This window comes from Oncorhynchus gorbuscha, linkage group LGY, assembly GCF_021184085.1.
Source record: "Oncorhynchus gorbuscha isolate QuinsamMale2020 ecotype Even-year linkage group LGY, OgorEven_v1.0, whole genome shotgun sequence".
NCBI lineage: Eukaryota > Metazoa > Chordata > Actinopteri > Salmoniformes > Salmonidae > Oncorhynchus > Oncorhynchus gorbuscha.
In genome coordinates, this window is record NC_060199.1 from 2,655,117 (window position 1) to 2,672,264 (window position 17,148).

The following is a 17,148-nucleotide window of genomic DNA, read 5'->3' on the forward strand; positions in this document are numbered from 1 at the left end:
ACGGTAAGAATTGACTACCAAGGTGCGAGTCATAATTCCCATGACACCTTCTAGCAAAATCTGAAAAGCGGTTCCTTCATTCATTTATTCCATAGGATATTTTTTAGATTCACTTAAAATAAGGTCTGTGTTTCGTGTAGGCTTACACCACCTTGCCAATTTTATAACTGTGTAGATATCCATAGGACAAGGTAACTCTGATCAATATTGGCTAAATATAAGCGAAGATCATTTTTTTGTAGAGTGGATTTATGAAAATATTTTGACAAACGTTACCTTATCCTAGTGAGATTTACACGGGTATCAAAACGCAGAGGCGGTTTAAGCCTGCACCCTAACCTGCATGAAACCCTCTCACCCCCCCCCCCTTTAAGATTTAGATGCACTATTGTAAAGTGACTGTTCCACTGGATGTCATAAGGTGAATGCACCAATTTGTAAGTCGCTCTGGATAAGAGCGTCTGCTAAATGACTTAAATGTAAAAATGTAAATGTAAACCCAGACCTTATTGGAAGTAGATCAAGACATTCTCTATGGAAGACATGAACGGTAAAATAACGAAGGAAACTCTTTCAAGTTCAGACGCAAGTTATTACAGGAATTATAACGCGTCGACTATTTCTCTCTAAACCATATACCTTTGACTATTACGAGCCTGCTGCTGCCTACCACCCCTCAGTCAGACTGCTCTATCAAATATCAAATCATAGACTTAACTATAAACACACAGAAATACAAGCCTTTGGTCAAATCCAGAAACTATCACCTGGAAAACAAAACGTTTATTCCGTTCCGTATTTTATCTAACGGGTGGCATCCATGAGTCTAAATATTCCTGTTACATTGCACAACCTTCAATATTATGTCATAATTACGTAAAATTCTGGCAAATTAGTTCGCAAAGAGCCAGGTGGCCCAAACTGTTGCGCAAGAGAAGTGACACAATTTCACCTGGTTAATATTGCCTGCTAACCTGGATTTATTTTAGATAAATATGCAGGTTTAAAAATATATACTTGTGTATTGATTTTAAGAAAGGCATTGATGTTTATGGTTAAGTACACATTGGAGCAACGACAGTCATTGATTGATTGTTTTTTATAAGATAAGTTTAATGCTAGCTAGCAACTTACCTTGGCTTACTGCATTCGCGTAACAGGCAGCCTCCTCATGAGGCAGGTGATTAGAGCGTTGGACTAGTTAACTGTAAGGTTGCAAGATTGAATCCCCCGAGCTGACAAGGTAAAAATGTGTCGTTCTGCCTCGTTCCTAGGCCGTCATTGAAAATAAGAATGTGTTCTTAACTGGCATGCCTAGTTAAATGAATATTAAATAAAAAATCAAATTAAAAACATCGGCAAAATCGACGCCCAAAAATACTGATTTCCGACTGTTATGAAAACTTGAAATCGGCCCTAATTAATCGGCCATTCCGATTAATCGGTTGACCTCTAGTCACAGCATCATCAGACTGAGCTTGTTGTCATTGCAGGCAATCTCAACGCTGTGCGTTACAGGGAAGACATCCTCCTCCCTCATGTGGTACCCTTCCTGCAGGCTCATCCTGACATGACCCTCAAGCATGACAATGCCACCAGCCATACTGCTCGTTCTGTGCCTGATTTCCTGCAAGACAGGAATGTCAGTGTTCTGCCATGGCCAGCGAAGAGCCCAGATCTCAATCCCATTGAGCACGTCTGGGACCTGTTGGATTGGAGGGTGAGGACTAGGGCCATTCCCCCCAGAAATGTCCGGGAACTTGCAGGTGCCTTGATGGAAGAGTGGGGTAACATCTTACAGCAAGAACTGGCAAATCTGTTGCAGTCCATGAGGAGGAGATGCACTGCAGTACTTAATGCAGCTGCTGGCCACACCAGATACTGACTGATACTTTTGATTTTAACCTCCCCCTTTGTTCAGGGAGACATTATTACATTTCTGTTGGTCAAGTCTGTGGAACTTGTTCAGTTTATGTCTCAGTTGTTGAATCTTATGTTCATACAAATATTTACACATGTTAAGTTTGCTGAAAATAAACACAGTTGAGTGAGAGGCTGTTTCTTTTTTTGCTGAGTTTACTATAGAATTCCATGCATTCCTATAGAGGACTGCTCCTACTGGGGAGAGCCAATATGACCGGCCGGTGGCCTCTCAATGGCCAATACATAGCATCAGCAATCGAGGGTTTATATATATCATTGGTCTCAACCAATGATTTATATACACACTTGATTACTAATTGAGGATGCTGTGTTGAAACCACCACGCCTCCATCTTGGTACACCTTATTGCATACTTTTAAATTATATTATTTGGGCTAAACATACAAAAACATATTTTTTGGTGCATTTTTCATCATCAGCAATCCAGGGTTTATATACATCATTGGTCTCGACCAGCGAGCCTTTGCTCTGGGATCGCTTGCTCCTTTCTGATGCACTCCTACTCTGTGAGCATTGTTCCATTCATTTCAATCTGGGCCTTTACTAACAAATCCAAAACCGCTAACTTTTCAGAACAGAGCTAGATTCAAAACACCTAGCTGGAAAGTTTTATTCGGTAAGTAACATTGTGAGAAAAGGGAAATGACATATGTAGTTTATACATAAAATGAAAGTAATTGTGTGAACAAAGATGAATTAAGCTCCCTTTCCTCCAAAGTTAGGCTTTCCTCTCCTAATATAACTTGGGACAGTTGGTGAGAAAAATAAAACCATCAATGCCTATGCTCAAAACAATTTTACAACAGCTATACATTTGTCTGCATATTTAGCAAAATCGTGAACATTATGGTTTTAATCAAAGACAATGTGGGACGTACAGCACAGCATCCAAAAGGTAAGGCCATATTAGTAACAAGAGTTGCCTGGCTGGTCTTGAAGGAATCAGCTGAGGTGGCAATTGCCCTCAAAATTATGTTGTTTACTCCAAGTCCAATCGATAAAAGTGTCTCTTCTTCGATATCCCGGCAGAATATATTGCACTAACGTGTACTGTATGGGCCAATGCCGTATCCATGGACACTGTTTTGGAGTGCAAACATCTGGATCATTTTCATTAGGGCACAGTATCAAACGTTTCAAAACATTTAGCAACAGGAAACAAAAATATGTGTTTCTTATTGATAGTCCGTCTGTTTCAGACCATTTTCTTCCATTTGGTGGCTAATGAACAGGGCCCTGCTTTGGATGTATTGCCATCGTGATGTGTTCCCTTAAGCCAGTCGGATCCTGTGTCCTCTCACTGCCGTTTGGATAAACACATACTGCTGGTATTGGTGGACTGTATACTTTAAAGTGAAAATGATGGAAAACAGAGCACACACACATTGCTTGGTAGGCTACATGAGCCTTCCACTCCCATACAGCGTTTTTTCCATGTTGACCACTGGCTTTCTAGGAGTGGATCAGTTAGGCAGAAGATACTATTTTTCTGAGTTGTAGGTGTGTGTGTTTTTTATTTTTACCACATGGGGGAACCGTGGGGGTACTGCTTAGCTTTGTAACCCCTTGTCACTTTGTGGTCTCTGTCTATACGGAGACGACTCAGTACTAAAAAAGGGCCTCGATCTCAGAGAGGTTTCTGTCTGGTTGGTCTGTTAAAGAGCATCTTGTGAACCTAAACAAACTAATTCAACCAGTAAAGCCAAGACACCAACCAACCATCCTTCTCTAAACGTACATCCAGAAATATTGACACCTCTTTCTCCTTCCCGATACCAGTGGAGGGAGAAATTGGAGGATGGCTGCTGATTTAAAATGACATCATCCTCCACTGCCAAATAACCCTTCTCTCTCCCGCTTTCCTCCTCGCCTTAGGCTCTCTGGAGTCTCTCCTCAGACCGGCTCTTTGTCGGCCCTCCACAGCTGCTCTTTGACCTCGGGGGGCAGGGTGTTAAAGAGGTCCTCCTCCACCACTAGACCACACCTCTTCAGCAGCCTGCACTCTCCCAGCTCCACGGGCAGGCACTCCAGACGGTTCCCCCGCAGCTCCAGCTGGGTCAGGCCAGTCAGCTCGCCAAAGCGCGAGGGCAGAGTCTGCAGGCAGTTGTTGCCCAGGTTAAGGGTGCGCAGCTTCTTGCACTGGAACAGATCCGGCGGGAGGGACTCGATCTGACAGGGACAAGGAGGGAGAACAGAGAGAGGATGAATGTTGAAAAATAGTAGAAAGGTTCTTGTATTTGTTAACTTCTCCCCAGTGCATAGTTAACAGCTATATTTGTAATAGCAGACTTGGAAAAAGAGGCGAGAGAAATCCGTGCACTGTTCCCGCCGAAGTTACCCAATCAAAAACCAGTCACACACCAGCCCATAGAACTTTAAACCAATCTGAAACAAATCAAAACAATCTGCCCTAAAGCAAAGACTGGCATGATACCCTAGCCAAGAATCTAGAGTAAATTATTTAGGTAGAGGTACAGACATACCGTGCATTCGGAAAGTATTCAGACCCCTTGACTTCATCCAAATTTTGTAACATTACAGCCTTATTCTAAAATGGATTCAATTGTTTTTCCCCCCTCATCAATCTACACACAACACCCCACAATGACACATTAATATAATATTTTTATTTTTACAAATTCGTAAAAAAAGTGAACTGAAATCACATGTACATAAGTATTCAGACCCTTTAATCAGTATTTTGTTGAAGCACCTTTGGCATCGCTTAGAGCCTTGAGTCTTCTTGTGTATGACGCTACAAGACTGGCACATACATTTGAGGAGTTATTCTTCTCTGCAGATCCTCTCAATCTCTGTCAGGTTGGATGGGGAGCGTCGCTGCACAGCTATTTTCAGGTCTCAAGAGATCAAGGACATTCAGAGACTTGTCTTGACGCCACTCCTGCGTTGTCTTGGCTGTGTGCTTAGGGTCGTTGTCCTGTTCGAAGGTGAACCTTCACCCCAGTCGGAGGTCCTGAGCACTCTGTAGCAGGATTTCTTCAAGGATCTCTCTGTACTTTGCTCTGTTAATCTTTCCCTCGATCCTGACTAGTCTCTCAGTCCCTGCCGCTGAAAAACATCCCCACAGCATGATGCTGCCACCACCATGCTTCACCGTAGGGATGATGCCAGGTTTCCTCCAGACGTGACGTTTGGCATTCAGGCCAATCTTGGTTTCAACAGACCAGGGAATCTTGTTTCTCATGGTCTGGGTCCTTTAGGTGCATTTTTGCAAACTCCAAGCTGGCTGTCATGTACCTTTTACTGAGGAGTGGCCTCCATCTGGCCACTCTACCATAAAGGCCTGATTGGTGGAGTGCTACAGAGATGGTTGTCCTTCTGGAAGGTTCTGTCATATTCACAGAGGAACTCTGGAGCTCTGTCAGAGTGACCATCAGGTTCTTGCACACCTCCCTGACCAAGGCCCTTCTCCCCCGATTGCTTGGTTTGGCTGGGCGGCCAGCTCTTGGAAGATTCTTGGTGGTTCCAAACTTCTTCCATTTCAGAATGATGGAGGCCACCCTGTTCTTGGGGACCTTCAATGCGACATTTCTTAGTACCCTCCGCCAGGTCTGCGCCTCAACACAATCCTGTCTCAGAGCTCTACGGATAATTCTGTTGACCTCATGGCTTGGTTTTTGCTCTGATATGCACTGTCAACTGTGCCAACTTATATAGAGAGGTGTGTGCCTTTCCAAATCATGTCCAATCAATTCAATTTACCACAAGTGGACTCCAATCAAGTTGGAGAAACATTTCAAAGATAAATGGAAACAGGATGCACCTGAGCTACATTTCAAGTCTTATAGCAAAGGGTCTGAGTAGTTCTGAAAATAAGCTTTGTTTTGATTTTTTAAAATACATTTGCAAAAAATTCTGTTTTTGCTTTTGTCGTTATGGGATAGTGTGTAGATTGATGAGGAAAAATGACTTTAATCGATTTTAGATTATGACTAAGATAAAATGTGGAAAAAGTCAAGGGGTCTGAATACTTTCCGAATGCACATTACACGTACATATTCTATAATAACTTCATGCCTACACTAACACCTGTTATTATTGGCTGCCATCTGTTGGGACAACAGCACAACGAGTGCATCCTATATAGATTATGTTCATTTAAGACAATTACGATCAGAGTAAGCCGATTTACGAGCCTAAAAATAGCCTTCTCAAATTACAAATGCTTTTCTTAGCTACATGCGCTGAAGATGTGAGATGGCTTCGAGCAAAAAACTAAAACATAGCACATTGGTGTCCAGCTGTAAGCATTGGATCCTCGTTAGGGCCCACCTGGGAACGACGTTTTGCAAATTACGCAACTCATTTAAGTAAATAATGTGCAAATTGCAAAGAGAAGATCCCAGAGATGATCGTAAAAACGGTACAAATCAGAGGGGTTCCTTGTAAACGGGGCTAATTTGGGATAACACTCTGTTCCAGGACAAAGGAGTGCAGCAAAGGGTGTTTAATAGTTATCCAACTTCATTGGGAGGAATGATGTTTGAAATTCTTTTGACATTTTTAGAACGTTTTTTAAAAATCATGATGAAAATGTCATTTTTTAGACCTTCTGTAAAACCATATGACCTGTGAACGTGATAAAGACAACATATCGGTGCCATTTTGAAATATCCAATAAATGTCGTTCCACTTTACATTTACATTACATTTAAGTCATTTAGCAGACGCTCTTATCCAGAGCGACTTACAAATTGGTGCATTCACCTTATGACATCCAGTGGAACAGTCACTTTACAATAGTGCATCTAAATCTTAAAGGGGGGGTGAGAGGGATTACTTATCCTATCCTAGGTATTCCTTAAAGAGGTGGGGTTTCAGGTGTCTCCGGAAGGTGGTGATTGACTCCGCTGTCCTGGCGTCGTGAGGGAGTTTGTTCCACCATTGGGGGCCAGAGCAGCGAACAGTTTTGACTGGGCTGAGCGGGAGCTGTACTTCCTCAGTGGTAGGGAGGCGAGCAGGCCAGAGGTGGATGAACGCAGTGCCCTTGTTTGGGTGTAGGGCCTGATCAGAGCCTGGAGGTACTGAGGTGCCGTTCCCCTCACAGCTCCGTAGGCAAGCACCATGGTCTTGTAGCGGATGCGAGCTTCAACTGGAAGCCAGTGGAGAGAACGGAGGAGCGGGGTGACGTGAGAGAACTTGGGAAGGTTGAACACCAGACGGGCTGCGGCGTTCTGGATGAGTTGAAGGGGTTTAATGGCACAGGCAGGGAGCCCAGCCAACAGCGAGTTGCAGTAGTCCAGACGGGAGATGACAAGTGCCTGGATTAGGACCTGCGCCGCTTCCTGTGTGAGGCAGGGTCGTACTCTGCGGATGTTGTAGAGCATGAACCTACAGGAACGGGCCACCGCCTTGATGTTGGTTGAGAACGACAGGGTGTTGTCCAGGATCACGCCAAGGTTCTTAGCGCTTTGGGAGGAGGACACAATGGAGTTGTCAACCGTGATGGCGAGATCATGGAACGGGCAGTCCTTCCCCGGGAGGAAGAGCAGCTCCGTCTTGCCGAGGTTCAGCTTGAGGTGGTGATCCGTCATCCACACTGATATGTCTGCCAGACATGCAGAGATGCGATTCGCCACCTGGTCATCAGAAGGGGGAAAGGAGAAGATTAATTGTGTGTCATCTGCATAGCAATGATAGGAGAGACCATGTGAGGTTATGACAGAGCCAAGTGACTTGGTGTATAGCGAGAATAGGAGAGGGCCTAGAACAGAGCCCTGGGGGACACCAGTGGTGAGAGCGTGTGGTGAGGAGACAGATTCTCGCCACGCCACCTGGTAGGAGCGACCTGTCAGGTAGGACGCAATCCAAGCGTGGGCCGCGCCGGAGATGCCCAAATCGGAGAGGGTGGAGAGGAGGATCTGATGGTTCACAGTATCGAAGGCAGCCGATAGATCTAGAAGGATGAGAGCAGAGGAGAGAGAGTTAGCTTTAGCAGTGCGGAGCGCCCTCCGTGATACAGAGGAGAGCAGTCTCAGTTGAATGACTAGACTTGAAACCTGACTGATTTGGATCAAGAAGGTCATTCAGAGAGAGATAGCGGGAGAGCTGGCCAAGGACGGCACGTTCAAGAGTTTTGGAGAGAAAAGAAAGAAGGGATACTGGTCTGTAATTGTTGACATCGGAGGGATCGAGTGTAGGTTTTTTCAGAAGGGGTGCAACTCTCGCTCTCTTGAAGACGGATGGGACGTAGCCAGCGGTCAGGGATGAGTTGATGAGCGAGGTGAGGTAAGGGAGAAGGTCTCCGGAAGGAGGAGGAAAATGTAGAGAGGAGGGAGTGAAAGGATGCCAGGTCCGCAGGGAGGCGAGTTTTCCTCCATTTCCGCTCGGCTGCCCGGAGCCCTGTTCTTCTCACTGCTCGCAATGAGTCGTCGAGCCACGGAGCGGGAGGGGAGGACCGAGCCGGCCTGGAGGATAGGGGACATAGAGAGTCAAAGGATGCAGAGAGGGAGGAGAGGAGGGTTGAGGAGGCAGAATCAGGAGATAGGTTGGAGAAGGTTTGAGCAGAGGGAAGAGATGATAGGATGGAAGAAGAGAGAGTAGCGGGGGAGAGTAGGGGCAGTGTGGGAGGTGTTGGATGAGAGCGAGAGGGAAAAGGATACAAGGTAGTGGTCGGAGACTTGGAGGGGAGTTGCAATGAGGTTAGTGGAAGAACAGCATCTAGTAAAGATGAGGTCGAGCGGATTGCCTGCCTTGTGAGTAGAGGGGGAAGGTGAGAGGGTGAGGTCAAAAGAGGAGAGGAGTGGAAAGAAGGAGGCAGAGAGGAATGAGTCAAAGGTAGACGTGGGGAGGTGAAAGTCGCCCAGAACTGTGAGAGGTGAGCCATCCTCAGGAAAGGAGCTTATCAAGGCATCAAGCTCATTGATGAACTCTCCGAGGGAACCTGGAGGGCGATAAATGATAAGGATGTTAAGCTTGAAAGGGCTGGTAACTGTGACAGCATGGAATTCAAAGGAGGCGATAGACAGATGGGTAAGGGGAGAAAGAGAGAATGACCACTTGGGAGAGATGAGGATCCCGGTGCCACCACCCCGCTGACCAGAAGCTCTCGGGGTGTTAAAAAAGTTTGAAATATCCAATAAATGTCGTTCCACTTCATGATTGTGTCCCACTTGTTGTTGATTCTTCACAAAAAATACAGTTTTATATCTTTATGTTTGAAGGCTGAAATGTGGCAAAAGGTCACAAAGTTCAAGGGGGCCGAATACTTTCGCAAGGCACTGTATATAAATATAAAAACTCAGCAAAAAAAAGAAACGTCCTCTCACTGTAAACTATGTTAATTTTCAGCAAACTTAACGTGTAAATATTTGAATGAACATAAGATTCTACAACTGAGACATAACCTGAACAAGTTCCACAGACATGTCACTAACAGAAATTGAATAATGTCCCTGAACGAAGGGGGGAGGGAAGGGGTCAAAATCAAAAGTAACAGTCAGTATCTAGTGTGGCCACCAGCTGCATTAAATACTGCAGTGCATCTCCTCCTCATGGACTGCACCAGATTTGCCAGTTCTTCCCCCAAGGCACCTGCAAATTCCCATTCCCCTTGCTGTGAGATGTTACCCCACTCTTCCACCAAGGCACCTGCAAATTCCCAGAAATTTCTGGGGGGAATGGTCCTAGCCCTCACCTTCCGATCCAAATAGGTACCAGACGTGCTCAATGAGATTGAGATTTGGGCTCTTCTCTGGCCATGGCAGAACACTGACATTCCTGTCTTGCAGGAAATTACGCACAGAACGAGCAGTATGGCTGGTGGCTCTGTCATGTTGGAGGGTCATGTCAGGATGAGCTTGTAGGAAGTGTACCACATGAGGGAGGATGTATTCCCTGTAATGAACAGCATTGAGATTGCCTGCAATGACAACAAGCTCAGTCCGATGATGGTGGGACACCGCCCCAGACCATGACGGTCCCTCCACCTCCAAATCGATCCCACTCCAGAGTACAGGCCTCGGTGTAACGCTCATTCCTTCGAGATATATATATATACACACACAGTGGGGAGAACAAGTATTTTGCAGGTTTTCCTACCTACAAAGCTTGTAGAGGTCTGTAATTTTTATCATAGGTAGTACACTTCAACTGTGAGAGACGGAATCTAAAACAAAAATCCAGAAAATCACATTGTATGATTTTTAAGTAATAATTAGCATTTTATTGCATGACATAAGTATTTGACATGTCACTACTTCACAGGAGCAGCATTTGAAGAAATTTTTATCAAAATGCGTTTTTTGGCAGAAATGCCTTTTGGAACATGTGAACGTTCATGTGGCTTAAAAAAAAGTTGTATTCCTTCCATAAATATTAATACAATTGTTAAAAATGACGAGCTTACTTGGTTTAGGAAAAAGTGAGGAACCTTCCCACTAGCCATGATTGGCTGAGATAATGTATGGGCTGGACATGCCAGCAGAGGAGTTTGGATTGGTCTGCCATGTAGCCCGCTTCTGTCTATAAAGTGAGCTGTTCAGTATGTGATGACAGTCCTTTCTACGGTGCCGTTTTTGAAAGACATAACGTTAACCACCGAGAACTACAAAAGTTTTGCTACTTTTCTCAACGTTGTCCTGAATTTAGTAGGTGCTACCGACAGATCAGTAGACAAAGTGATGTGTGACTTGACGGAGTGACTTGACACAAAGCTGGCCAAACAAGATGAAGCTACAAACAAAACGAAGTTAAATGGTTCAAGTCTGTCTTGAAGCGTTCATCCACGTTTACAGATAAGAGTCTAGCTATTTTCCAGATAAGTTTCTAATTTTGTCAGAAAGTCATTTTTATTGCAAGTTAATGCATACTGTTAGCTTGCTAGCTAATGTTACCTATATGATCTGTGTAGTAATATTATTAAAATCAGAAATCCATTTGCATTGCTAGTTATAGGATAATGTTAGCTAGTTAACATTGAACCTAGTTCGTTAGCTTTAGCTACCTACATATTCATACTCTTGCTAAGACACTTCGTATTGGTAGTAGTATTAATTGGGGTTATGCCGGTTCAGTGTTTAGCTAGCTAGTTACATGTCTAAACAAAAAAAGACTCCACTTTGGCCCGATTATTACATGACCCATCAAATTAGTAGGTGTGTCTGGCAGTGATTACGGCCATCAAATGTATTTTATGAACATGTGTATGTCTAGACAATAGTGACCTTAGCTAGATGTGGGTGAGGGGTGGTTAGAGTATTTCCTTCACATGACCCATCAATTTAGACAAGTGTGTCGGGTAAGCGTCATCTAATAACGATAAAAAATTTATAAAATATTTTTTACATGCGAGTCCATGTGGTATAAAATATTTTTAATCTGGACACTTTGTTTTTGATATTTCTCCAATTATCCTATCCTAGTATTATCCCTGTACCGTTTACACCTTCTGTATCCTGTACATGTGACAAATAAACTTAGATTCTATTTGATTTAGTGGGGGCTCTCAGAGTGAGTTTTGCGCAACTGAGTAAAGCGGCCATTGTTTCTCCCGCTGTTATTGAAAAAGCTACACACTCGGTTGATATATTATCGAATATATATTTTAAAAACAACATGAGGATTGATTTTAAAAACAACATTAGGATTGATTATAAAAAACGTTTGACATGTTTCTGTGGACATTATGGATTTTATTTGGAATATATGTCTGCGTTGTCGTGACCACTCTTTCCTGTGGATTTCTGAACATAACGCGACAAACAAACGGCGGTATTTTGGGTATAAAAATAAATCTTTATGGAACAAAGGGAGCATTTGTTGTGTAACTGGGAGTCTCGTGAGTGAAAACATTCAAAGATCAAAGATAAACAATTTTTTTGATTGCTTTTCTGATTTTCGTGACCTAGCTACTTAATGCTTAGTGTACATAATGTTATGCTAGCTCTAAACTTACACAAACGCTTGGATTGCTTTCGCTGTAAAACATAATTTCAAAATCTGAGATGACAGGTGGATTAACAAAAGGCTAAACTGTGTTTTGCAATATTGCACTTGTGATTTAATGAATATGAATATTTTTTTGTAATATTATTTGACTGTGGCGCTATGCTGTTCAGCGGTTGCTGATGACAATTATCCCGGTACCGGGATGGGTAGCGTCAAGAGGTTTTACGAGGGTGTGAACGATGCTGAATGGGTGTAGACAAAGATGAGCTCTCCAGTAGGTGTACCAAAACATTCAATGGCCATTTTAGTTATAGCCTAATGTTAGCTAGTCAACACGGAACCTAGTTTGTTACACTCTGAAAAGTGGGGTTATAAGTTTAGCAACTTTAAATACAGAATTACTTTCCCACTGTTCCGCCACGCTCCCGAGCGGCACAGCGATCTAAAGCACTGCATCGCAGTGCAAGAGGCATCACTACAGTCCCTGGTTCAAATCCAGGTTGTATCATATCTGGCCGTGATAGGGAGGCGCACAATTGGCCCAGCGTCGTCCGGGTTTGGCCGACATTCTAAATAAGAATTTGTTCTTAACTGACTTGCCTAGTTAAATAAAGGTGAAATAAAAATATTAAAACATACAGTGTATGACATACAAATTTCTAGCTCTGAGTCTCTACTTTTATCCAATATAAAAATAGAATTTCAGATTTTGCTACATAAGACCGAATTGAGGCGGTTGGTCACATATGGAGACTGTTCAGTAACATAAATAAGGGGTTAAATATGTACATGTAAAAAATAAAATGAATCTCTGGGATATAGGACAGACTCTTCAGAACAAACTTCCTTTAGATATTTTGTTTGGACTATCTGTTGTTCAAAGTAGTGAATCTGTTATTCCATGCATTTGTTAATAGCTTAGACTCTTATGGGTTAAACATCCTTCCTCCCTATGAAGTTTCTACGCCTGAAAAATCTGAGATACCAAAAATATTTGGTGGAGTGGAATGGCCTGAAAAACCATGATAATAGTATCGTTTAGAGTAACCATCTGATCCCACACACAGCAGATAACCACCAGAACACAACAGGGAGAATGTTGTATAACCTCCCAGAATTCCTTGCGAGCCCTAAGCATGTTTCTCACTGTGAACTCGATCCCTAAATAAATCAATTGGATGAACGGCGTGTTTAACCCGACAGTAATGCACATTAGACATTACAGGCAAATTGGTTGTGAAGAGTATGAGGTCAGCTCATCAGGTGATCCGAGTGTTGTTCATGCAAAATTCACAAATTGGCCCATGCAAAAACATAAATGACCAGAGCTATGGCTAAGTCACCTCACATTTATATAATTATAAAGATATATTCAATGATGTAATGTGTACATTATACATTATGTATATTTACATGATATATTACATTTAGTTAGTGTTAAGTGCTAGCCTACACTAATATTATTCTCAAAACTCTCTTTAAAAGTCAGAAATTAGTTAGACAAGAATTTGCATAAGTCAAATAATCTTCTTAAACAATTCACAAAACTCCTGACTGAGTCTAAGACAGTATAACCCTGAGGTGTTCTGTACAGAAGACAGTAAACCTTTACCAGCTATCATTGGGTCGGCAGGTAGCCTAATGGTTAGAGTGTTGGACTAGAAACTGAAAGGTTGCTAGATCGAATCCCCGAGCTGACAAGGTAAAAAAAAAAAATGTTGTTCTGCCCCTGAACAGGCAGTTAACCCACTGTTCCTAGACCAGTTAACCCATTGTTCCTAGACCAGTTAACCCACTGTTCCTAGACCAGTTAACCCACTGTTCCTAGACCAGTTATCCCACTGTTCCTAGACCAGTTAACCCACTGTTCCTAGACCAGTTAACCCACTGTTCCTAGACCAGTTAACCCACTGTTCCTAGACAAGTTATCCCACTGTTCCTAGACAAGTTATCCCACTGTTCCTAGACCAGTTAACCCACTGTTCCTAGACCAGTTAACCCACTGTTCCTAGACCAGTTATCCCACTGTTCCTAGACCGGTTATCCCACTGTTCCTAGACCAGTTAACCCACTGTTCCTAGACCAGTTATCCCACTGTTCCTAGACCAGTTAACCCACTGTTCCTAGGCCATTATTGTAAATAAGAATTTGTTCTTAACTGACTTGCCTAGTTAAATAAAAGGTTAAATAAAAATTTAAATTGTTGCATCTAATAGGATGGGGTGTAGGACACACTGTTCAAAGAATGACACTTTTTTAGGAGCTTGACCATACTAAATAGTCCTAAAAACGAATTCACTAGACATTTTGGCTTCATTTTGGCTTGAAAAAGAAGTACAGTACCAAAATAGTGAAAATCACCCCAGAGACAAGTTCTCTTTATCTGCAGCCAGAAGTGTGATAAAGTAATTAGCATAATACAACTGTTCATCTGTGTACTTCAATTTAAAAAATATATATATTTCATTTATGAATTTTCTGCTTTACAAAACAGACATAATGACAGCAAACAATACACTGAGAATACCCCCCCACCCCTCAACTGGAGACAAATAAATACAGTCAAAAACAACAGAACACAACATTGCTCTTAAGGAATTGGCACCTTGCTTCAATGATATTTGACATACTGCACAGTATAAGGACTATGCTCGGCATTAAAAAGAATCACTGTGGATCAGGGTTGGTTGCAGGTTGCATGTTGTTTCCCATCATCACTTGAAAGATACGTGATAAATGGCTGCCATATCTTAAATGTATTAGATCTGCCAGAGATATCATGTTGAATCCTTTCTACGTGTTGCAAGCTGGTGACTTCAGCTAACCAGGTTTTAAAAACAGGTAAAGTCTCCTTATTCCAAAGGCTCAAAATGTTTCTTTTTGCAATAACCCTGCCATATTGTAATGTTTTTTTGTTCCCAGTGGGTTAAAGCCGTTAGGTGCTGTGACCTGCCTAAAACAGCAGTATCCGGGGCTGGTATGAGGTTACTTACAGCTGTATACTCCTGAGAAGCACTTAGAAATATCCTGCCAGAATGTGTGCAGTTTGGGGCATGACCAGAAGAGGTGACCCAGGGTACCCTCTGCAGATTTGAACTGAGGGCATATCGGAGAGACCGAGGGGTAGAACGAGTGTAATTTGGTACAGGAATAGTGTAGTCTGTGAATCACTTTGTATTGAATAAGTTGGTGTCGGGAGTTTATCGAGCACAAGTGAATATCTTGAAGCAATCACCCCAACAGTCATCAGTAATCTCTATAACAAGGTCTTCCTCCCAGGTCTCCTTCAAATGTTAGAGTAATATAATGCAAAGTTATCTACAAAGCTGGAGATCAAACTCTTGGAGCCAGGGGCGAAGTTCATGAAAATATACAACTGGTGGGCAGGTATAATTGCCTCAAAATGTGGTATATTTAACCTCTTGCTCCTACCTGGCACGCAGGCGTCCCATCTAGACATCTGGAAATGCAAATGCGCTACGCTAAATACTAATAGTACTAGTTAAAACTCAAACGGTCATTAAAATACACATGCAGGGTATTGAATTAAAGCTACACTCGTTGTGAATCCAGGCAACAAGTCAGATTTTTAAAATGCTTTTCGGCGAAAGCATGAGAAGCTATTATCTGATAGCATGTAACACCCCAAAAGACCCGCAGGGGACGTAAACAAAATAATTAGCATAGTCGTCGCTACACAAACCGCACAAATAAAATATAAAACATTCATTACCTTTGACCATCTTCTTTGTTGGCACTCCTAGATGTCCCATAATCACTATTGGGTCTTTTTTTCCCCGATTAAATCGGTCCATATATAGCCTAGATATCGATCTATGAAGACTGTGTGATAAACAAAAAAAATAGCGTCTTATAACGTAACGTCTTTTTAAAATTAAAAAAGTCGACGATAAACTTTCACAAAACACTTCGAAATACTTTTGTAATGCAACTTTAGGTATTCGTAAACGTTAATAATCAATCAAATTGATCACGAGGCGATGTATATTCTATAGCTGTACGTCTTGAAATAATGTCCGGGTAAATCTCAACCAAAATATCCGGTCGGAGACCGGAAGAAATGCGCTGCCTCTTGTCCGTTTGACCAAGAAACAAATCGTAGGCAAATGACAAGACTGTTGACATCGTGTGGAAGCTGTAGGTATTGCAACCTCGGACGATTTTAATGTGGCTCCCATTCAACAACACGTTCAAGTGGCGCATTGATATATTTTCCAGTTTTCAGTGATCAGATTTTCCTGCGCTTTTCGATGAAACGCATGTTCTGTTATAGTCACAGCCGTGATTTAACCAGTGTTTTCTATCCACACATACTAATCATATGCATATACTATATTCCTGGCATGAGCAGCAGGGCGCTGAAATGTTGCGCGATTTTTAACAGAATGTTCGAAAAAGTAGGGGTTAGGAGTAACAGGTTTTAAGTAAACGTAGTTTCTTATCTGAAGATATCGGTAGAAGTTAGATGCGGGGATAGTTATGTCAAATAGGAGTACATACAGAGGTCTCCGGGAGACCAAATGTTTCCCTTACGATACCATTTTTGCATAAAGTTATTGCCAGTAATACCTGTAGAGGATTTAGTTGATGAAAAGAAAAGTGCTGGAAGAGAGGTGTTGTGTATATCTTGGATCTACCATGCCAGGGTATGCATTCTGCCAATAAACCTAATAAACCTGCCCAATAACAATGTTGAAAATTTGGTAGGCTCAGGCTACCTAATTCTTTGGGCTTGATTATATGTTTTTTTAGAGATCTGGTGTACTTTGTATCCCCACACAAAAGGCAAGATAATAGAATCCAAGGATTTGAAAAAAGATTTACTTATAATATAGCCAAATTCTGAAAGAGATAAAAGGAATCTGGGGAGTGTAACAATTTTAATAGCGTTAACACGGCCTATCATAGATAGAGGCAACACTCTCAAGATCTCAATGTTGCATTTCAACTTCCCTATCACGTCGTGGTAGTTCAATTTAGGGTCCTTGGGGATGACAACCCCTAAATATTTAATTTAGTCTTCTGTGAATTTAAAAGGTATATGTTTAAGGAACTCCCCTTTAACCTGTTGATCCTACCCCCTACTTTTACGAACATTCTGTTCAAAATTGCGCAACATTTCAGCGCCCTGCTACTCATGCCAGGAATATAGTATATGCATATGATTAGTATGTGTGGATAGAAAACACTCAGACATTTCTAAAATTGGTTAAATCACGGCTGTGACTATAACAGAACGTGCGTTTCATCGAAAAGCGCAGGAAAATCTGATCA

The 17,148-nt window shown here is 42.3% G+C and overlaps 1 protein-coding gene across 2 annotated transcripts in view; it reads right to left on the minus strand.

Annotated features, from left to right (window-relative positions):
• The window catches only part of LOC124016632 (volume-regulated anion channel subunit LRRC8A-like), a 58,267-nt gene that overhangs the window by 12,260 nt on the left and 28,859 nt on the right, over nucleotides 1-17,148 (minus strand). Inside the window, exon 3 of one of the 2 annotated variants that reach the window (XM_046332157.1) lies at nucleotides 2,539-4,113. The exons of the other annotated variant lie outside the window; for it this stretch is intronic. Within the exon in view, the coding sequence (XP_046188113.1) occupies nucleotides 3,838-4,113 (276 nt within the window). The 3' untranslated portion in view covers nucleotides 2,539-3,837. Of the gene's footprint in view, nucleotides 1-2,538; nucleotides 4,114-17,148 lie in introns of those variants that run through there. 2 annotated transcript variants of the gene reach the window in all.